The 22,393-nt window shown below is 44.0% G+C and overlaps 1 protein-coding gene across 6 annotated transcripts in view; it reads left to right on the forward strand.

Moving 5' to 3' along the window:
* JARID2 (jumonji and AT-rich interaction domain containing 2) overlaps positions 1 to 22,393 on the forward strand; it is a 281,796-nt gene that overhangs the window by 228,063 nt on the left and 31,340 nt on the right. For all 6 annotated transcript variants that reach the window (XM_064362994.1, XM_064362998.1, XM_064362996.1 and 3 more), the window contains one exon: positions 17,874 to 18,109. In XM_064362994.1, the coding sequence (XP_064219064.1) occupies positions 17,874 to 18,109 (236 nt within the window). The remainder of the gene's footprint in view (positions 1 to 17,873; positions 18,110 to 22,393) is intronic.

Raw genomic sequence — 22,393 nt, forward strand, 5'->3', positions numbered from 1 at the left:
CTATCTGTAGATACATATCTAGGTGCATTTATACACAGATAAACTTCTGAGTTTTGAAAATCTTTAGGAGATTCTATTTTTTCATGATTTGTTTATTTGTTATTTATTTTTCTGTTCTTAAAATCTATTCCCAAGGTTTCACTATGCTAAACAGTTAATATTTGCCTGAAAATACTACGGCTATTGAAAACGGTTTAAAATATTCACTTTGGGGATTTGCTTGTTAATTCAGGTATTTCTAGAAACATCGTTGGGATGTTTTTGTATCCTAATGAATTTCGATGGTCTGTCGGTGAGAGGCTGGTAGGACAGTGTAAGTCCTGGCTCCAGGTTGGGGGACTAGGAGGACTAGTTGGAATGAGGGTTCTCAAGTAAGCACGGACACACCCGCCTCCTCCTCTGTTTTCTGAATTGTGCCCATGACCTCCCTCCTTTCTCTCTTCCTCCCTGGCTCTTCTGTCATCCTTTCTTTTACAGTAGAGTCACAGCTTCTGATAGAGGAGCTGCAGGAAGCATACCCAAACCAGCTGGCCTTAGTCAGGGCACTAATTTGACTGAAACTTACAAACCTTTCTGTGCTTCCTTTTCTGAGGCTTGTAGATAACCAAACTGAAAGGCCCTCTTCACATCCCTGAGCAACTGGCTTATAGCTTTAGTTAAATTGAGCACATCTGTGATTAACCGTGCCCTCAATCTCCAAGCCTCTACCATTTTGATGAAGTTCTATTTGAGTTGTGAGTGGGTTGATTTCAACCCCAGCAGAGTCCCTGAACTGCCATCTTGAGAGAAGCCATGGGACTGTGCAGTCTGTTTACCTGTACCTCAGCTTCAGGGGAAGTTTGATGGGGGTGATGGTTGTAGGCCCAAGAGACCTGTGATTAGGTCTGTCCAGATTGCAGCCATTCCTGCTGCCCCATTCTGTTGTCCAAAGTCCCCAGCCGCATCCCTGTTCAGTCTGTGTTAGGCCTGCCCATTCCTGGAGCAGGCTCTCCCTTCCCTGGGTGTGTCCCTCTGCAGTTTAATTCATGGCTCTTCAGCAGCATCATAGAGAAGTTTGAATCTTATTTAGTCTGAGGTTTTTCTTTTTGTTGCTATGCCTGGGCATTTTTTAGATCTTAAACAAACTTGGTCAGACAAATTCCATTTCCTATGGGGTATTCAAAAAACCAAGCAAGTCAGAGATACAGAAGCACGAAACCAACTCCACTAGAATTTTTCCTACAAAATCTGTGACTTTTCAGTCAATGTGAGTACTTGTAAGTGTTAGGAAAGATTTCATGTTTACATATTCCTGAAATTGCTGTATTTGTGGCGGATTTGGAGGTAGCCCGAACTCATTTCATTGGGATAAGTGTTGAAACACCTTTGCCTCCTTAACAATGGTGAATGATATTAACCATTTATGGAGTTACCTTTTCTTTCCTAAATCAAATAAATTTAACTTATATTTAAATGAGGAACATGTAAGCCCCTGTGCTGACCTAAGTTCTCTGGAAGATAGCACAGATGAACACAGCCATAGGATCTATGCACAAGGAGCTAATGGGATATGGTGTCTCCCAGCACATCTGTCAGAAACGTCATAAGACATTCAGTTCTATCTGTTTCTCCTGATGACACAGGTTTTAATGTCTTGTTCATCTTTGTCGTTTCCTGTCACTTGATGCCACTCGGGTGACTTGTTCTCCCTGTCCCTTGTCTTCTGGTGTGTGCCCCACACCTTTTGTGTTGTGCCACCCATCTCTTAATCTGTACCAAGGTCCTTAATCTGGGGGTTGTGGGCTATTGGCTGGAAGCAGTTCAGATACTGTAGTGATCGTTGGGGCTCCATTAAGAAAGACATTTTGTAGTTTTTGTGTATGTTTGTGGGTTTTGTGTATTCCTTGTCCCTTTGTAGGCCTCTGAGTATCAAGTCTTTTATGAAGTCGTATGAAAAGAAAATGTGACCTGAGTCTTTACTTGTGAGGCAGTCATTGAATGTGCAGATCACCAGCTTAGTTTTTTTCTCTCCTTGCCTCCCTTCCTTTATGGAGGGAAGGATGCTAGTTACTCAAGAGATCCTTGCAATTTTGCCCTTGCCCAAACCGGCCAATTCCAGCCCGGTGTTAAGGTTTTGAAATGACTCTTGCAGTGTTGGGGCTGTGCATCACTGCTAGAAGTTATCCTTCTCTTGAAGAACTTTTAACAGTTTTGCTTTCCGATAAGTGAGGCCTGTGATGCTTGAGTTTCTGCTCTCAGATCTGTGTCAAAAAGCCAGTCCCACAGGCCACTGGGACGTACAACTCTGCGGAAGCCTTCCTGCTGTTGCCCCATGACTTGAATGGCCTTGAAAGCCGACGAGTAACAGTCTGCAGGATGGCAGTGATTCCTTATGATGCCAGTGAGGGAATGGAATAAAGCCAACTTAGTAATGTACCAGACACTTGGAATGCTGCTCCGATTTCACGTGACTCAGGGGAACATGGTGGTTTCATGAACCTGAAGTCAGCTTTGAAGACAGTAATGTCAGCCTCACGTTCAGGCCGTATTGTAGGAAAACAACTTAGCTCTCAGTACCTCGCTAGCTGTGCTGCCTTTCCCAGTCTCTTTTACATTCGCTTTTATATCAAGGCAGATGACAAGGAAACAGAGGATGTCAGTTTTTTAAAGGAAACACTTGTGATGTTCGGAGTAATCCCTCAGGCAAGAGTTGCTAATTGAAGGTAAGAGTATTTCTGAAGTTACTATTTTCAGCAGTAGATAAGGAAATTATTGATCATCTCATCATCGAAAATTGATAAAAACCAAAGTGTAGCATTCTTTCAAAATTATACCTTTTTCAGCTGTGGAATATTCTCATGCCCAACATTGCTGCTTCCCCAACCATTTCTAGATCACTAAAATTATACTATAATGCCATATTGCTCAATGTGCATATTTATTGTCATTTTGTCTGTTCATTTCCTAGGAATGTCTTTGCCACCATCAAACAGTCATCAGGAACTTAGTTGCATGCCTTTTTTTAGCTACTCGTTAGCTGTGTGTTCTTGGGCGAGGCATTCATTTAGCTTCTCTGATTCTTAATTTCCACTCCTGTGAAATCAGCATGGTGGAGGAGATTAGCATTCATTTGCCCATTCATTGATTCTTTTTTATCCCAGCATAAGGAAACAATTTGACCGTATCATGGACAGCAGCAAAGCCATTCAGATCTCTAACGGTGGATGCCGGCCTTGTCGTGTGTTTAATGGAAATGACGTTTCCAAGATCACTGTTCAGCTGGGGGAAGGTTCCCAACTAAAATTTTGTCCCTGTAATCCGTTCTTCTTTCCCTGAGATAATAGTGCCTTGTCCAGATTAAAACATTTATATCCCACCCTGTCTCCAACCCCATTCACATTGCTATCTATACTTTATCTTCTAAATTCTCTTATAAGCCATAGGAAAATCGGTGTCCTGTTGCATCATCCAGTCAAAGGTTGAATTGATGAAAGTCAGTAGTGATCCCAGTCGACAACAGTGACTTACACAGAATCCTCCAAGTGGTCAGACTGCTGGGATCACCTAGAACTTTGTTTTCACGTGTAATAAATACAGATCAAATGTTGGCAACTGTTCCCATTGTAGTTCTTTCCTGCAAAATTTCGCTGAGTTTTAAAATTTCTTTGTAAATTTAGAGCAGAATTCTTAGAAATTGTTTATAATAGGATTTTATTATGGATATCCATCAGTCACCAAAGGGAGTTATTTATTGAAATGTGACATAAGGTACGATGAAACAGATCTTCCTGCAGAGGGTTCCTTGCGTTAAAAAGGCAATCAGGCACCAGTGCCGTGCACATCTAAGCAAGCTCGTAGCTCTGCAGGTGCTGTCAGAAAAGAGGCTAACAATTTTCTGAACCTGAAACAGGCCTACTCAGATCCACAGACAGAAGAAAGTCCTGGAGAGCACCACACCTTAGGCCACATCAGGTGCTGTGTAACTGCCAGGGGAGGCCCACGTCCTTGCTTAGCCCCGGAACTAGCATTTTCTCTTGCGTTATTGCCTACCACTTGTTCTTAATAGAAACCCATTGGCCCCACGTTGTGCCAACAGACGAGGTTCCCAAGCCATGCCGTGCTGCATCTGTGTCCTCAGGAAGCTGTGATGCTCTGGTCTTACCGTTGGCTCTTTGAGTGCCGTTGGTGAGCAGAAGCAGAGCACGAGCCATGCTTTAGATGAGAATAAGTTCTCTGACTGCAATGGAAAGAACGTTTAGATACAGCGTGTTAAGGTGAGAGCGCAGTCTTCCCTCCTCACACCTCAGTTTGACTCCTTCATTTTTAGAAAACAGTAAAATGTAGAGGCAGATGATCTTCGTGTCCTTTTGGTTTCTGACTTCGATGACGAAGGCACAGGCATTAAAATAGGTTTTCTAGCAGGAAGAACCTGGATGAGGGCATCATGATTGTGTATTCAAGCAGATGCTTGGATGGAATTGTTGAATCTTTCACAAGAGAAAGAGGAGAGCAAGCTGGGTTTTTTTGGTGACTTCTCCATTACAGGGTATTTCTCTTACGGATTTGTGTTTCCCCCTATTTTATATGCTCAAGCTGCTGAGGCGTGTCAGGAAATATAGCAACATCTGTATCCTCCCCATAGGAATCACTCCTGCTGAAATGTGGGGAAATAAACACACAGAAAACGAAGTGGAAAACTGATGCTTTACTACTGGGGTGGCTTTGGCCAAAATTTTAATTAGGCCAAATTTCAAGGAGTGCAGCTTTATTTCAGCTGCAAGCTGAAGAACCTAGAACTCAGACTGCCAGGGGTGTCTTGTTTCGCCTTGTTTCTCCACAAACAGAGCAGGACAGTGGCTCTGGGCATGGAGCCGGGACATCTGGCCTCATGGCAGAGGTGGCACGAGGGGACACACACACCATCCACAGTGTCCTGCCGTCAGCTTTCGCATGGGCGTGTCAGACTTCTTCCTTGGAGCAAGAGTCCTGAGTCCGGTAGTTTCCTGCAAGAGCCTGCTGTCCCCAGGCAGATGTTTTGTCTTGCAAACATTACACAGGACTCTAATGTGCTCGTTTATGATTCACTGAACATCCTAATGGAAATGGACTTGTTTATTAAAATACGTACTCTGAAATGATTTGGACAGCATCACATGAGCTTTTAACCTTGGGTTAGCACTCAAGGGTTACAATAACAATGCTCCCAGCAACTTCTATTTCAATAGTGCATCAGAGTTTCTGAAATATTCTTACGTATACAGAATCTCAAATGATTCTAAAAATAGAGCTCTTAGGTAATGACTCTTAGGGAACGAAACAACACAATCAAAACACTGCTTTGTGAGTATTTATCTTACAGGTTGATATCTGAAATGCCTAGATTTTTTTTTTTAAGTGCTCATAATTGGTTATTTCTTCCAGTGGGTAAGTGAGGTAGGCTAGAGGAATTAATAAATGTGTTTGCAATGAATTTGGCACGGCTTTTCTGAGTCCTTTGTGGAGAAGAACTTGGTGAAGGCTCGTTGCTAAATCAGCTGCATATATATTTTTAAAATGCTTTTTTATAACTTAAAAAATGGAGGGGAGAAGAGTGGCTGTTGTTTCTTTTTGTGCACATCTTTTTCTGAAGAGGGATATTTCTCAGAAGACTTTTTAAACAACATGTCATTGGACTCCCAGCTGGAATGATTTAATTGCTTTTAGATTCACACCGGGGGTATATTGTGTAAGGGCCAAAAAGCAATCATTTGGACGAGTTTATCGCATTTCTGCTCTGTGGTTGCCTTCGAGGGGCATTGAGCCCTCTCTTTGTCTGGGGTGGTGGAGGGGTGCGTGCAGCAGGGTCAGGAGCTCGCCATAGCCCTGCTATGTTTAGTGGGGACACTTCCCAACAGACAAATGCTTTTTTTTTTTTTTTTTTAAACCCCAATTGCAGTTCTCATGTGATATCCTCTTTACCTCTTTTTAACCTCTGGCAGCTCCATTTTCTTCCTGTTGAGGCAAGTGACTGTTCCAAAAGGTTGGAATATGGGATGGGAGCTTGTTTTTTTTTTTTTTTTTTTTTTTTAATAAAGGGCAGGAATGCATGTAGAGACCAGTTATGCAATGTATGTTTCTAACCACCCCCTTTTCACATTTGGGGCAGTGTTCTTTAGAGGCCATTTGCTAAAATGGTTGAGAACATCGTGATTCCAGCACACTTGGGCTATTTTTCTGTGTTTTAGTTTTCTTATCGCTTAAGAAGAGATCATAGGTTTTGGTAAGAACTAAATGAATTGATAGACGTTAGAACAGTTAGTGTTAGAGACTGCTGTGTTGCATATTATTATTAACATAACGTGATTGAAAAGATCTGGCCCCTGCAACAACCTTATAATTGCTAATAAAACCTGAGAAAGTTTGTGTATCTCAAATGTCCGGGACATAGGGGCTATCAGAGTTGACGATTAATTCCTTTGAGTGTTGTGACATTATCAACCTCACCAGAACTGTGTACGAGCTGTTTCCATATGGTAGAAGGTCTTGGTAATTCCTATGTCAGGATCAGCATCCTTTCTGTTTCTTCTTGCTTTGCTAAAGTATTTGTTCCACTGGCAACGTAGGGCCTTAGGGGAATATAGGTACACACTTTAGACAGCTGGCCCAGGCCTCACGAGTTTAGTGTTGTGGGGATGTTATAGCCCCACCTTTGTAACTTTCTGTGACAAGCAGCTAGAAGATGGTGTACCTGGTGGTGGAAGAGAAGCTTCTGGCTCTGATACCTCTTCTTAGCTCGGTGTCATTAGGCTGGTTATTTAACCTCTTCAAGCTTTTGTTCTCCTTTTTTATAAAATTATTAATACCTGAATCAAAATGCTGCTTGGGGTTATGGGGGAGGATATGTGAGGTGGGGTTCACTACTCACAGGTAGGGATGCAGAACCCACAGAGAGGGCCGACTGTATTTAGTTTTTTTATTTTAATATTTTTACTTTGAAAATGACCAAGTTGCCTGTAACATGTATTATCAATGGTGTCGACGCCCATGCTGCACCGTTAAGAGTGTCTGTCTCTCAGTGTGTAGTGAATAAAGATTCCTTCCTCAAAGCCAAAGGTGAGCCAGAAAGAATTCTTTTTTTTTTTTTTTTTTTTTTTTTTTTGAGACGAGGTCTTGCTCTGTCGCCTGGCTGGAGTGCAGTGGCACCATGTTGGCTCACTGCGATCTCTGTCTCTCGGGTTCAAGCGATTCCCCTGCCTCAGCCTCCCGAGTAGCTGGGATTACAGGCTCTCGCCCCCACACCTGTCTGTCTATTAATTAATTAATTAATTATACAGAGTCTCATTGTTTCACCAGGTTGGAGTGCAGTGGTGCGATCTCGGCTCACTGCAACTTCGGTATCACAGGCACGAACCACCATGCTCAGCTAATTTTGTTGTGTTTTTAGTAGAGACGGGGTTTCGCCATGTTGGCCGGGATGGTCTCAATCGCCTGACCGTGTGATCTACCCACCTCTGCCTCCCAAAGTGCTGGGATTACAGGCGTGAGCCACCACGCCTGGCCTGGTGATCCAGAATTCTTTTCACTGACGTCAGATGTGATTGGCCTTTTATAAATCATTATTTTTAGAATTTAGGGTTTTATGAAACCCAGAACTGCAGAAACACTCGATTCATTTGTTCTTTAGGAGTTATCGCCATCCTTTTCTGAGTGTAACCTGCAGTTCTGTGCTCTCATCTTGATTCTTGCCAGTGATAAAGCATGAGACCCTTGCAGACCCACTGCCCGTTGCCCCATAAGGCCCTTTGTCCAGATGTTCCTCCCTCGCTGTGAATGCAAACACCTTAGAGTGACTGATGCCCACACAGGCTGTGGGGCTAGTAATCATCAGGTCTGCAGTCCTTTCCCCAGTGCTTTTGGGGGCAAGAGGGCCAATAAACCATTTTTCAGTGACAAAAACCATTCGCCCTGATTTATGGTCTTTCTGTTGTCCTGACCTTTATATTCTCGTAAAGGTCTTATGGCCTTTTAATCTTCAGTGTTGTATGTGAGCAGGAATATATGTAAGAGATTTGTGTAAAGGGCTGATATATCCAAGTTTTAGTTATTTTATCATTGCATATAACACTTGTAGGATCGTTATGTCAGTTGCAGCCAAGTGGCGATTGGTGGGAAAAATACTACAGAATTTAAATTGTTCTGTAGAAAAGGAAGAGGATGCAGTTGGCTTTAAACGTTCTATTTCCATATTTCTACTATAATTGTGATCAAAGTGAAAGAGATTTCAATGTTTGAAATTTCCAGAAGGGTTTTACAAACCCTGTAATCCAGTAGAATTTGCTTATGATACTGGAGGTTTGGAGTACAGAGGCAGTTGACGCTTCCATCTCCTGCTTCCCAGGTTGACATTTGTTCCCTGTGCCTGAGCTGCTGGCTGGCTGCAAGGTGATAATGGGGCTTCTGCTCACCTAAGCTGTGTTCTTGCAGCTTTCCCTAGTTTTACACGTGGACGCTGTAGCTAAGTTAGAGGAGCTGTTTTGGCCCAGGGCAAACCGGGTTACAGCACTCACACATGCTACATTAAAATCCATTTGAATTGTTGGCACAGGTTGGCAGACATTCCGTTTTCAGACAATAGTGACGCAAAGTTGAACTGGCTCCAGGGAGCAAGTGTGGCTTTTGTACAGTAACAGGGATTTCATGCCAGCCAATTGACAGAGTCTGTGTCTTGCCCAAGTGAGGATGCCTTGTAATGACATGAAGCGTACATTTAAATATCTGGCTTGAGATCAGAAACTGGCGGTGGATATCTTTCCCTTGCTTAACACATTTCTTCTTTATTTATAGTGATTCCTTTTTTTTTGCCCCTTTGATTTGTTTTGGGGTGTGGACATGAAGAAGATCTTTCAATTTGGGGGTTATTAGTTGGATCCCATCTTCAGGGTCTTCTGTTCATTCTTTTCCTCTGTTTCCTTGCTAGCAGATGTTTCGACTGACTTCCTAGATTTCCCTTTCAAGGAGGTTAGGCCTTCTGAACTGTGTTATTTTAGGTCATACACTGCATAATCCCAGGGTATCCCATAACTTTTGCTTGGATGCCAAGTTAGGACTCCTGTTTCATACTCACCTAATAAAACACTTCAGGATTCCCTCCTTGTGTTTGGATGAGGTGCCTTTATTAGCGTGGGTAATTAGCAAGATGGAGGCACGTGGTTCTGGGAAGCTCTTGGAGGCAGGGAAAGGGAGAAGACTGGCTTTGTCAGCTTTCTCTACAAATTATTTTTTTCACATGTGGATCTTTGCCATTGCAGCAAGAGCTTTCAAAAAGATCATCCTTCTTATATTTGCATAACTCCTTTCTCTGAAGAACGCAAAGCACTTTATATACTTTATTTAAAATACTTCAGCAAGTCCTGAAGGGCAGATAAGAGGAAGCAGCCAGCTGGTCTATAGTTCAGGGAATTGAGGTCCAAATGGGGTTGGTGAGCAGGAGAACTAGAAATCAAAATCAGGAGTAGTGCATGTAGTGATGTTATTAAAAACCTTCTGATCAGCTTTTCATAGGGCTGCCTTCCTTGAGGGTCTCATCCAGGAAGCTTATGTCAGGATCTAAATATGTAAACAAAGCTTTTGGGGAACATTGTTTAGGGCAAGCTCCCTGGAGGTATAAATGTGAATTCCCCTAGGAAAGTGTAGCTCTCCACCTTTCACACTGTTGCAGGATTTCTGTTAAATGTGTTTCTAAAGTAACTTCTTTTGCCCATATCTTTTTCATCCCTCGTTGGGAGCAAATCTTACCTTCTCAGGGATGAAGTGACCCTAAATCAAAATACCAGCCTTTGGGTTTAAAGATTTTGCCTGCTGTGGTGTGAAAACACTTTTCTATAGGCCGTTTAACTTTCAGAGTATGTGTATACAAATCAATATATTTGTCTCTGTTCATTAATGTAAAGCTATTTGTATCTGAGTACAATACAATTTCCTAATATGGTTCACAGTGATGAATGCTTTTCTTCTCTTCTTAAAGAAACTAGTCCAATTATTTCTTTTAATTGGGGACAGTGTGTGGAGGACTTCTATACATTGCACTTTCTGTCTTTCTCTCTTCTGTTCACAGGATTTAATCTTTCCCTGTGAGAGTGGATATTTTTTTCCTTTTCTCTTCTCTCCCTTTCTCGAATCTTACAAATTAAGACAAAAGATAATTACTTGGAGGAGTAAAACTGGCAGGTTCCCACGACACTTAAAATTAATGAGCTGTTGAGTACAAAATATACCTTGTCTTTGGCTCTGTTGCTGTTGCCCAGTCCTCCCCCTGCCTCCTTTCTTCCCGTTTAACACATGATTTGACTTTCTGGATATGTTTGCCATTTGGGTATGTCGCTGCTCTAAAAGTAGCATGATGATTATAACAAGTGGGTTTGCTTGAAAACCATCTCTTTGTTTGCAAATCAAAGTTCGTTTGATTCAGTTTTTAATTTCGGTATGTTTGAAAACTCTTCCATTTCCAGATATCTTATCAAAACGTTCTTTAGCAGAGGGGTTGCTGAAGTCAGGGCAGCGGATTTGGTTTGGTTCATTATGTTAATGTCACCTGCCTCCCTCTCCCCTCTGGTTCCCCTTTCCTTATAATCCTAGTACTCACTGCTTTGCTTTCCATAGTGTTTTCCTGAGCAGTTGATTTCATGACATCAAAATACATCCAAAGAGTTGTGCGTCTGGTTTCAGGTGTAGATACTGCCATGAAGGATCTGTTTTTCTCAGATCAGAAACATACTGCTGACTAACTACGGTTGCTCTCTTAACAAGTGTCTGTGAGGTCCCAGCTTAGCAAGTGGCCTTGCCCCGCCAAGAGCTGTGTAACTTCTGTCAGTTTCATGTAAAATGTGAAGCTTCTTGAAATCATCATTTAGGGAGTAGTGGAACAGATGACTTGGGCTTGGGGGTTTCAGGCATTTTTTATTCCAGACCCCTTTCTACTTTTAGAAGTTATGAAGGGACCCCCAAAGGCTTTTATTAATGTGGATTATATTTTTTAATATCAGCTTTAATTCTCATGTCTGCCATATTAGAATTAAAAAGTCAAGATACTTTGAAATATTTATTCATTTAAAAAATGACACAAACCAGTTACATATTAAACACATATAGCATTTTTTAATGAAAAATAATCATAGTCCAAAATCAGAAACTTATCGTTAAGAGTTACATTAATTGACCTTTTTGTACATTTCGTGTTTAGTAGAATATTGCCTTATTACGTTTGCTTCTGTATTCATCTCTTGCGTCTTGCAATACATAATTTGGTTGATGTATATGAAGAAAATCAGCTTCAGATAAATGATGTATGTATGTGGGAAATGGGGAGGAGCCTTTATAGATGATTTCGGTATTTGATAGGACATCAGGCTCTGCAAGTGGTAGTTTCTTACAGGTCAGTTGCTCTGGGAACCTGTACCTGTATCATCGAACTTTTCATACTCTGTTACATTAATATCCATTGGTGTGTCTTTTTCTTTGAATGGATCTTTAACCCATGCACTGTTTTTTAGCATCCTGTGTCGGTCATTGAAAATAATGGTTCACTGAGTTCTTGTTAGCACCCTTTTCTTGTACATTATCAAAGAATTTCTGTCAAACTCATGATGGCAGATCCTGATTTTCTGATACTGTAATTTTTGCCTGAAAGCCTGAATTCTGTCATTGGCAGCAATGACTTATTTTCCTTGATCAGACAGACTTGCTTTATTTTATTTTACTTTATTTTATTTTTTTGAAACCAAGTCTTGCTCTGTCCCCAGGCTGGAGTGCAATGGTGTGATATCGGCTCACTGCAACCTCTTCCTCCTGGATTCAAGCTATTCCTCTGCCTCAACCTCCACAGTAGCTGGGATTACAGGCGCGTGCCACCACGTCCAGCTAATTTTTTTATTTTTAGTAGAGTCGGGGTTTCACCATATTGGCCAGGGTGGTCTTGATTTTTGACCTCATGATCTTCCCGCCTTGACCTCCCAAAGTGCTGGGATTACAGGCATGAGCCGCTGCGCCCGGCTAAAGTTGCTGCTTTATTTTATATATATATGTATATATATATAGTAGTTGTTGAGACAGAGTCGCCAGGCTGGAGTGTGGTGACGTGATCTTGACTCACTGCAACCTCCCTCTCCTGGTTTCAAGTGATTCTCTTGCCTCTGCCTCCGCGTAGCTGGGACTACATGCGCATGCCACCATGCCCAGCTAATTTTTGTATTTTTAGTAGTGATGGGGTTTCACTATGTTGGCCAGCACGGTCTCAATCTCTTAACCTTGTGAACACCTGCCTTGGCCTCCCACAGTGTTGGGATTACAGGCGTGAGCCCCCACACCCGGTGCTTTGTTCATTTTTGAAAAAATTCTAGTAACTAAGTAAAAACTACAAATAGGGGCTGGATGCGGTGGCTCACGCCTGTAATCCCAGCACTTTGGGAGGCTGAGGCGCGTGGATCACGAGGTCAAGAGATTGAGACCATCCTGGTCAACATGGTGAAACCCCGTCTCTACTAAAAATACAAAAAATTAGCTGGGCACGGTGGCGCGTGCCTGTAATCCCAGCTACTCAGGAGGCTGAGGCAAGAGAATTGCCCAAACCCAGGAGGCGGAGGTTGCGGTGAGCCGAGATCGCGCCATTGCACTCCAGCCTGGGTAATGAGCGAAAATCCATCTCAAAAAAAAAACTACAAATAACTGAGACTGAAGAATTATAGTGTGTGTGTGTAGGTCCTTCTTCAAATAAAAACAACATCCTATGAAAGAAAGGGGCTAGCCTAAAACTTATACAATCACACAAGTGCTTTTTCCTAGAGATGATCATCATATTTCTGTATATAGGAGAAGTGCTTTTTGTGTAATAGCATTTTGTCACACAAAGTATGTGTGCTCAGGGGTCATGATTCAGTGATAATCCCTGTTGGTATGACAGGGTTTCACCATGTTGACCAGGATGGCCTCGATCTCTTGATCTCGTGATCCACCCGCCTCGGCCTCCCAAAGTGCTGGGATTACAGGCGTGAGCCACTGCGCCTGGCCTATCAAGGTCATTCTTAGGTGAAACTGGCTCTTTTTTTTTTTTTTTTTTAACTGCTACTAATCCCTGGTAGCAGAGATGAAATGCATACTAGATTAGTGTACAGTAATTTAGTGCCATTGCCTTTATTTATGCTACGATACCATTGATTTCACCTGTATTTTAAAAATATATTTTGTTGAGATACGATTCATATATATCATAGAATATACCTATTAAATGTGCTATAGCATGTATCAATACTTGATTTCCTTTTTACGGCTAATACTTCAATTCTGTCATGAATCTTTGTGTGCAAGTTTTTATGTGGACTTATTTTTTATTTCTCTCTTGTACGTTCCTGGAAATGGAATTGGTGGGTCATGAGAACTGCCTCTGTTTCTCCTTTTGAGGAACTATCTCGAAAGGAGACATCATTATACATTTCTGCTAGTAGTGTGTGAGGATTCCAGTTTCTCTATATCCTTGCAGTCACTCATCATTATCCATCTTTATGATATAATCATCCCAGTCGATGTAAAGTGGTATATCTCATTGTGGATTTGATTTGCATTTCTCTTATAGTTAACCTACCATTTTTTGTACCATCAGTGCAGATGTCTACCCATTGTAAAGGCAAATCATGTCTTTGTATTATTATGAAATGGTTTTGCCCTAGCAGATTTCTCCTGCAAGGATTTCTATGTCCTCAAAGGGTCTGTAAATCTCCTTCGAAGTCCACTGATGTGACCACATGTCGCTAGTGGAAAATTGGGATGTATTTTCAGCGTTGTATTTTCTTTTGATCAGGCAGGTGATGAGCTACTCCTCTTTTTCCCGTGAAAGTGATACTGGCAAGCGTTAGGAGGCACCTGGCTCCTCTGGCCTTGGTCCACAGATTCCCATTCACAGTCTGGCATGAGTAGGAGACGTAACAGGCATGGTCAGTGTGAAACCCTTCTTTATACTCTCTGCTGGGAGGGATATGAGGCAAAAGAGATGTGCCCACAGTCTGATTGTGCAGTAACCTGAGATGGCCTTTTTTGTTGTTGTTGTTAATTTGAGACAGAGTCTCACCCTTGTCACCCAGGCTGGAGTGCAGTGGCACAATCTCAGCTTTCCACCACCTCCGCCTCCCGGGTTCAAGTAATTTTCCTACTTTAGCCTCCCGAGTAGCTGGGATTACAGGCATCCGCCACCACACCTGCTAATTTTTGTATTTTTTATAAAGTAGAGACAGGTTTTGCCATGTTGGCCAGGTTGGTCTCGAACTCTTGACCTTGTGATCCTGCTGCCTTGGCCTCCCAAAGTGCTGGGAGTATAGGTGTGAAGCACTGTGCCTGGCCGAAATGGCCCTTTTAAACATGCAGTGATCGTGTCTCCCAAATCCTGCATACCCCCTGAACCCCAGACATTGTGGTAGATGTGTTCTACCTACAGGAACATCTGCTATCCCCAGTCTATAGATGGGAAAACCGAGGATTAAATAAATTGCCGAGCTCTAAACAATAAAGGCGGGCATGAGCTGCAGATATTTTTTGAAGGGCGGCAAACCCATAGAATAATATTTTGTTACCTGAATGAAGAGTAGTAATTACAGAACTGGTGCTTCTTCGTGGCAGACATGTCTTAGTGGCAGCAGAAAGCATGGAGAAGTATGGAGGAGTATTGGAGATTTACAAAAAAAAGCGACTGCTTCCTCTGCTAGATTTTAATAAAGAAGCTGTGTTCACTGCTTTAGAAAATTGGTGAAGGGTCAGGAATTGCCTAGATTCATGTTCCCTTGGCTTGAGTTTTAATTACATTGAAGTATGACTTCTTACAGATGTTGCCTTTAATTTGTCTTGAAAGCTAGCACAGATACTGCCATCTTGGGCATGATTGATGGTTTCTGACAATGGGTAGTTACTTAGACTTAGAATAAATGCCAGCCATATGAAGCTCTCCATTTTCTCCGCAACGGAGAGTATCCAGTAGAACCTTGTGCAGCATCGGATTGTGTCCTGTATTTTGACATGGCCTGGTCTTTCCTTCAGTGTTTAAAATCTGTTCGTCACTGGTGCTGGAAGGAACTTTGAGATAAAGGCTTGCATCCAGTCCAGATAGGGAAAATGTGCATCTCTGTCTTACACCAGGACAATTGGACTAAATAATTAAATCCAAGCAGTCTAATTAGAAAACAATTACAAGGAGACTTAGAAGATGATTTTACTATTTGAAAGCATGGGTGTTGGAATGGAAAGATGTTGGTGAAAGGGTGCAAAGTTGGTTCAAGGGGTGAGAGAATTGGCAGATAAATTGGACAGCCTCTTGACTACAGTCACTAATAGTGTAGTGTATACTCAAAAGTTGCTTATCTGAAAAAATACAGAAGGATACGATATGCTAAGTATGAAAGCAAGAAACTGAAAGAAATGTGTTAGCAGATTTGGCACCATAGCAAATGACCTAGGTAAATGACAAAAGGGACAATCTTTGCAATTTGTAAGGCATTAATGTAATTTTAAAGGACTCTTAAAATACAATGTAAGATTGAATGTTGGGGAAAGGGAGTCTTCTGCTGTGTAGAGGAGGAAAGATTTGCAAGCCAATAGGAAGAGATTTCCAACTCAAAGGAGGAAGAATTTTCACTTTGATCTGCTGCAGTGGGGGTAGTGGAATTCTACCTGAAGTGTTCTGCAAGTGCTGCTTGGGGTGGGGACGGCCTGGAGTTGCTCAATTGCCAGATTGATGAGTGGACACAGTAACCTTTTGAATACTCCCTCCGGCAGGTTGACTAAAAGATCACTCTAGCTTCCCCTTGCTGCTCTGCCTAAAGCAACTCAGGAACAGGGTGCCCTTCCTCCTTCCCTGAAGAAATAGGCCCTGTTTGGACTGTTTGTGGGGAGAGGAGGGCCTTTGTGGGTTACAGAGATGCGAGGGCCTGTACAGCAGAAGGAGAAACCCATCACATCGGTGTTACCAGGTTTCCTGCAGAAACCCCGAGCATCCCTGTTCTCTTTTGAAATTTCTGCCCGGTGGGTAGGAAGCACCATGCTCGCTGGAAATTCTCACTTGTAGCCACCTGGGGTTTGCGGAGGGGTGTGGTAGGCTTGGGCGTAGGCTGACCTCATATACGAGGGACTGGTGGCATGGCCTGTGCCAGGCGCTTACCTCCTCCATCAGTAAGTGTCCTTTCTTGTATGGTTGTTCTGAGGATTCAGAGGCTGAGTGTACTTCAGGGCTTTGTATAGTTCCCCTGGCTTATAGTAAGCACTTAAGAAATATTAGCTGTTAGTGAGCCTGGCGTGGTGGCCCATGCCTATAATTCCAGCACTGTGGGAAGGCAAGGCGAGTGGATCATGAGGTCAGGAGATCGAGACCATCCTGGCTAACATGGGGAAAGCCCCCGTATCTACAAAAAATATAAAAAATTAGCTGGCTGTGGTGACACGTGCCTGTATTTCCAGCTTCTCGGGAGGCTGAGGCAGGAAAATTGCTTGACCCTGGGAGACGGAGATTGCAGTGACCTAAGATCATGCCACTGCACTCCAGCCTGGACAGCAGAGCAAAACTCCATCTCAAAAAAAAAAGAGAGAAGTATTAGCTATTATTGCTGTTTTTGAATTCAGGAATAAAAAATGGGTCTGGCTCTAAGCTCCATCACCCCTTTCTTCGTCTCTCTTGTCACTAATAGGTCAGACAAAGCAGCTGTATGCCCACCCCAAGCACATCAGTAGCTCTCTAGCCTCCAATGCATCTCTTTTAAATCTCAGAATACACTTCATTATTCTGGATCCCCTCTGTCTTCACTTACATTCCAGGTGGTCATGTTCTTGGAATGAGACTGTTATTTTCCTAAGTTTAAGTTCTTTTTCTCAAGGTATGATGTTGATATTTTGAGGGGTGCTGGAGTTTTCTTGTAGGGAATTTTTTAAAGAATGTATTTTCCATTGTTTTAGCCAAAGCATGTAATTTTTAATGGTTAGGATTTTCAATTTAGTTTTGTGTCTTGATGTTTAGGCTTTTTCCTGTTATCTGCATTCAGGTGCTGGTTGGTTTTTTTTGTTTTGTTTTGTTTTTTGTTTTTGTTGAGAACGTCTGACGCTTGATGGTCGATGTTTTTTGACTTCAGGGAGTGGAGGTGTATATAGTTCATTCTCACACTCCTATAAAGATACTACCTGAGACTGGGTAATTAATAAAGAAAAGAGGTTAAATTGACTCACAGGTCCGCATGGCTGGGGAGGCCTCAGGAGACTTAATCATGGTAGAAGGCGAAGGGGAAGCAAAGCTTGTCTTACATGGCAGCGGGAGAGATAGAGCGTAAGGTGGGAACTGCCAAACCCTTCTAAACCATCAGATCGGCCGGGCACGGTGGCTCACACCTGTAATCCCAGCACTTTGGGAGGCTGAGGTGGGCAGATCACGAGGTCAAGAGATCAAGACCATCCTGGCCAACCTGGTGAAACCCCATCTCTACTAAAAAAAAAAAAATAGAAAAATTAGCTGGGTGTGGTGGCGTGTGCCTGTAATCCCAGCTACTCGGGAGGCTGAGACAGAATTGCTTGAACCCAGAAGGCAGAGATTGCAATGAGCCGAGATTGCACCACTGCACTCCTGCCTGGTGCCTGGTGACAGAGCAAGACTCTGTCTCAAAAAACAAAAAAAAACCAACAACAAACCATCAGATGTTGTGAGGGCGCACTTGGTATCAGGAGAACAGCGTGGGGAATACTGCCGCCATGATCCAGTCAGCTCCCGCCAGGTCCCTCCCTAACACATGGGGATTATTGTTTGACGTGAGATTTCCGTGGGGACACAGAGGCAATCCGTATCAGTAGGTTACATAGTTGTGGTCGAGTAGTGAATATATTCTTGTTTTCTCCTTTTCTAGTTTTCAATGGTTCCAGCAGGTCAACACGGGAGAAGGAACCTGTTCAGAAACACAAAAGCAAAGAAGCCACTCCGGCGAAGGAGAAGCACAGCGACCACCGGGCTGACGGCCGCCGGGAGCCGGCTTCGGCGAACCACCCCGCAGCGACCCCCTCCACGGGTTCCTCGGCCAAGGGGCCCGCTGCCAACCACCACCACCCCCCTCTGCATCGGTCGGCTCAGGACTTACGGAAGCAGGTAAAGTCCGCCAGGGGTGCCTGCATGTGTGCCAGACGCCAGTTTCCCACTTCACTTCAGCAAGCTGAAAATTCATCTTCAGCGGGCTCAGGAAGCAGGAGGTGGTGCTCAGAGGGGAGACAGGGAGAGTCAGAACGGCCTTTGCTGGAGCCGAGGCATGTCAGTTGGATTTGCATTGAGCCCTGGGGGCCACTGCATTCACCACCTGTGTTCTCCGAGAAAGGGAACTCATTTCCTTACTTAAGCCTTCTCCCACCCACCCACCGTGGGCTCCAAACAGGTGGTAGAGTAGCAGGGAACGTGTTTTCTCAGGTTAGGTTTTGAAACAGGCCTGCAAATGGTGTAGTTCTGTTAGTGGACGATCCTGGTCTACTTTTCTGTCTTTTTGATGTGACAAGTTAACATTTCACCACCCGGCCTTTGAAGCAGAATATGTGCATGGCATGTGCACTGCCGAGCAGTCTATGTGGAATGGGGTGTGGCTGGGTGGCACCTCTTCCACGCAAGGCGTTTGGGTCCTGTGCTGTAGTGTCCACAGAGTGGGGATGGATGCCACCCTGACCACCTCCTGCTCCTGCTGCCCCAAACTGCCCCCCTCCGACAGGGCCACAGATAACACAGGTCCTGGTGGGGCAGCTTTGAAGAACGCCTCAGGGCTTGGCCACTATTGCTGTCCAGATTTCCCATCCCTGGGCATTGATTTCCCACAACCCTGGGAATGAGTCGTCGGGATAAAGGCAGGTTCCTGCAGACACACAGCTGAGGGTCCGTCCCCGGACAGGTGGCATTTCACTGATTCCTCATCCTCCTGTTCCCCACTCCATTTTAACATCCTCTGAGTCATGATATCACTGATGCGCTTTCCTCACCGAGTTAAACATAGATTATTAAAATCTTCACCAAAAGAGACTGGAGGCTATGATTTTCAAAGGTAGATTCAGAGGAAGTTGGGGAGGGGACAGAAGAGATGTCCTGGCTGGCAGTGTTGCACAATGACTAACACATAGTCCTTGTGCTGTGAACTTACTCAACTTCATCTCGTGCTGGAGATGGTCTTTCTCATTCTTGGTGATGTTGGAGATATTTCTCTCTGAACGTGAACACGTGACTCTTCACACGCAGGCACACAGGTATTTGTGCTTGCACACACGAACCTTTACCTGTCAAACAGTATGCTGTTGGTGGGGGGCGTGGGATGGGGCAAGAATCACCACGTTCATGTTTCCATAGTCCACACATATGTAGCGTGTATTAAATGCTGGCCACTGTTGGCAAAACACCTCCAGAGACAACAGCCACAGTGTGGAATTGGGCCACACCATGCGCTCAGCTGGCCTCTCTCAACCACTGGGCCCCCAGTTGTCAGCACAAGAGGCACAAAGCCCAGGTAGGCGCCGGGCTGTTGGCCCTGGGTCTCTGATTCTTCACTCCCACCCTGTTTGCAATGCTGTCGGTCCGATGGAGATTTGTACAGAACTCTCCAACATAAGGTTTTCGTTCATGAAAGAGAAAAGAATTAGAAGTGACCCAGAGAGAAGGACAGCGATTACACCACATGACTGCATCTGTCTGTTTTCCCAGGATCCTAGAATAGGGTTATTTGTTTCTGTTTATCTTCTGTTCATCCCACTTTGCTTTTTTGAAGTTTTTAAGTTGTGGTAAAATTCTAATGGGCCGCATCAGGATTGGAGGCCATATCCAGGTGAGCTTCCAAATCTTGCCTTTCTCCCCAAGACCCCAACCTCGGGATGGTGAGACAGGAGTACAGGGCGGTGGAGGACCTGAGTAATGTACACGTGACTGTGGACGTGCTCATGCACGGCAGACACGTGTGTGCACACCCTCTTGCACAGTCACGAATGGGGACGTGTGGGATACACCTGTCATCTCAGCTGGTCAGAGTGTACTCTCAGCCCTTGCCCTTCATTCAGTTCAGGGTTTTCCTTTGTAAGGGGATGAGAGGGATTAGCACAGCTGGGCACAGCAAAGAGCTGAGGAGGAGTAGAAAGTACCGCCTTAGCCTCGGATGGCCCTGCCTGCCCCTGTGCTCCATGGCGTGTTTGTGTAACCTGTTCCCTGTTCAGGATCCGAGGTGCAGGAAAGAGGCCCCTCACACAGCAGGCCTCTGTCATCTGAGTCAGTGCAGGAGCTCAGCTGCTTTCAGGGCTCAGCGTAGAGTCCTTTCAGGTAGCCCCATATGCTAATGGACCAAGATCCTCTCCTGCCACCCCTCCCCTGCTTTCTCCCTCTTCCTTCTCCTCCTCCCTCCCTGCTCCAGTCTAACCAGCGCAGATGGAATGACCCAGGGCTACAGATTCTAGTTTCGCTCTGACTCTGCCCTTCAGTGAGACTTGAGATGTGCTATTTAACCTTCCCGGGCCCTATTACTCCTTTGGAGCCAGTCTTGCCAAGTCCTCGCATAGGGAGATTGTGAGAAATAGAAGGAAAATTTTCCAACCCCCAGGTCCTGTTAGTTAAGTACTCTGAAAATAAGGTCAATAAAAACAAATTGCAGATTCCCTTGTGACTGCTTGAGGCAAATGATTAGACTGTGACCTTTCATCTTTTCAGCTGCCGGAAGGATATGGGTCCAGAGGATCCTCTGATCTTTCATTTTAACTATGATATGTGGGTTTTGTTGTTTTGTTTTGTTTTTGTTTTGTCAGCTTAAAAGCCTCAATGTAATTGTATGAAGTGTGGAGATATAACTTTTTAGGGGTGCTGCTGAGAAGTGCCTTTTCCCTGCTTGCTCTGATGAACTATGTGGGGACATGCGCCTGTCTGCCAAGTGTAAAACCACTTCCCCTCCTGCGCAGCGGGTAACGCCATGTGATAGTGCGTGCGATTTATGGAGTCCCTGGAGACTTAGAACTTACCACCGCGCACTTCACCTATGCCGTGTTCTTGGTATGAGGGCTCTGGCCAGCCCTTTACTCTGGATAATACGAGATGAGCTGTCTCTGTCTGGAATGCACATGCCTGTGTAACACTGCAATTGTCAGGGGCTGGGATTGCCTCTGTGCAGTAATTTGGTTTTATGGTAAGGGTCTCACCAAGGAGCAAATGGTGTTTTTCCGTTGCTTTCCTGAAATAGTACTCCTCAGAAAGTAGCGAGTTTAGGATGGTCAAGCAAACAAGCTTTATCTAGCAAGGGTTTTGAAGCAGTAGTTTTCCAGGAGAGTCAGAGCAGGTTTTTTACTTGTGTAGAAATTTGTGTGGTTTGTAAGCCAGGATATGGACGGTTAGGCTGCGCCAGATGTGGTCATGTGTGATTCTCATTTCTTGCGCTGAGGCTGAGTGTGAGAAGGAAATGATCAGCTGGCTAATCCTGCTGGCTTTACAGGGGCTTCCACTGAGCTAGGCTACTGTCACTGAAGAGGTTTTCATATGAAAATGTGTAAGGGTTGCAGAGAAGTCCTGCCTTTGTAAGATTCAGAGCGGGCCAAGGAATTGAGAATATTCTTTTAAAGTTCTGGAAAATGAAATACGACCATCGAGAAGGAAACATAGAAAATCGTATGAGCCTTAAAAAATGTTTAAGGTTTTTTTCTGATGACATTGTGTCGTCTGAATTGCACTTTCTGGTGGTGTGGTGTTTGTGACCCTGTTACGTTGCCTTCAGTGGGAGTAGAGGTTATGCACACATCTAGATTCTCCAGTAGAACCCAGTTATCTCTTCCAGAGCACATTCGCCTTGGCCTTGGCCTTGGCTGGAAGGCTCCTGCCCATCTGCTGCTGCGGTCCGTGTTTGAGCCGGCTGCTCCTCCCCTTCCATAACTCACTGTCTGTCCAGTGCCTTTCACTTCTGTTTAGGCTCTTTGTGTTTGATTCAAGTTTTAAAGTGCAAATGGACTACCCCCAGCCACCAACTGTTTCTCTCTCTGGGCTCTGGCTCTGTTTTGAAAGGCTGGCAGAGGTCTCGGCTCAATGGCTCCCTCTCGTGGGGAAGAAGAGCTCGCCACTGAATCTGAGGTTGAACTGAGGACAGCATCATCATCTTGAGCGACTAAAACATTTTTGCTTAGTTAACCAAAAACATCAGAGTCATTTCTTCTGCTGTGCCTTGGAAGCGCATTTCTCCTTTTCATCTGTCATTATAGTGAGTTGATTTAAATATTATGTTTGACGGTAAGGAGGTAGAGAAAAACCCGTTAAGGGTGGAGGGGAGGGATTTTATATTCTTAAAGTAAGCACACAGAGTGTGGACTGGGCACAGTTTTTATGGAATTTCTGTTATTAAGAACAAAGGTAGGAATGTTTGATGTCCTGGGCTTTCATATCTCT

Source organism: Aotus nancymaae, unplaced genomic scaffold, assembly GCF_030222135.1.
Source record: "Aotus nancymaae isolate 86718 unplaced genomic scaffold, 86718_ANA_hifiasm-v0.15.2.pri h1tg000051l, whole genome shotgun sequence".
NCBI lineage: Eukaryota > Metazoa > Chordata > Mammalia > Primates > Aotidae > Aotus > Aotus nancymaae.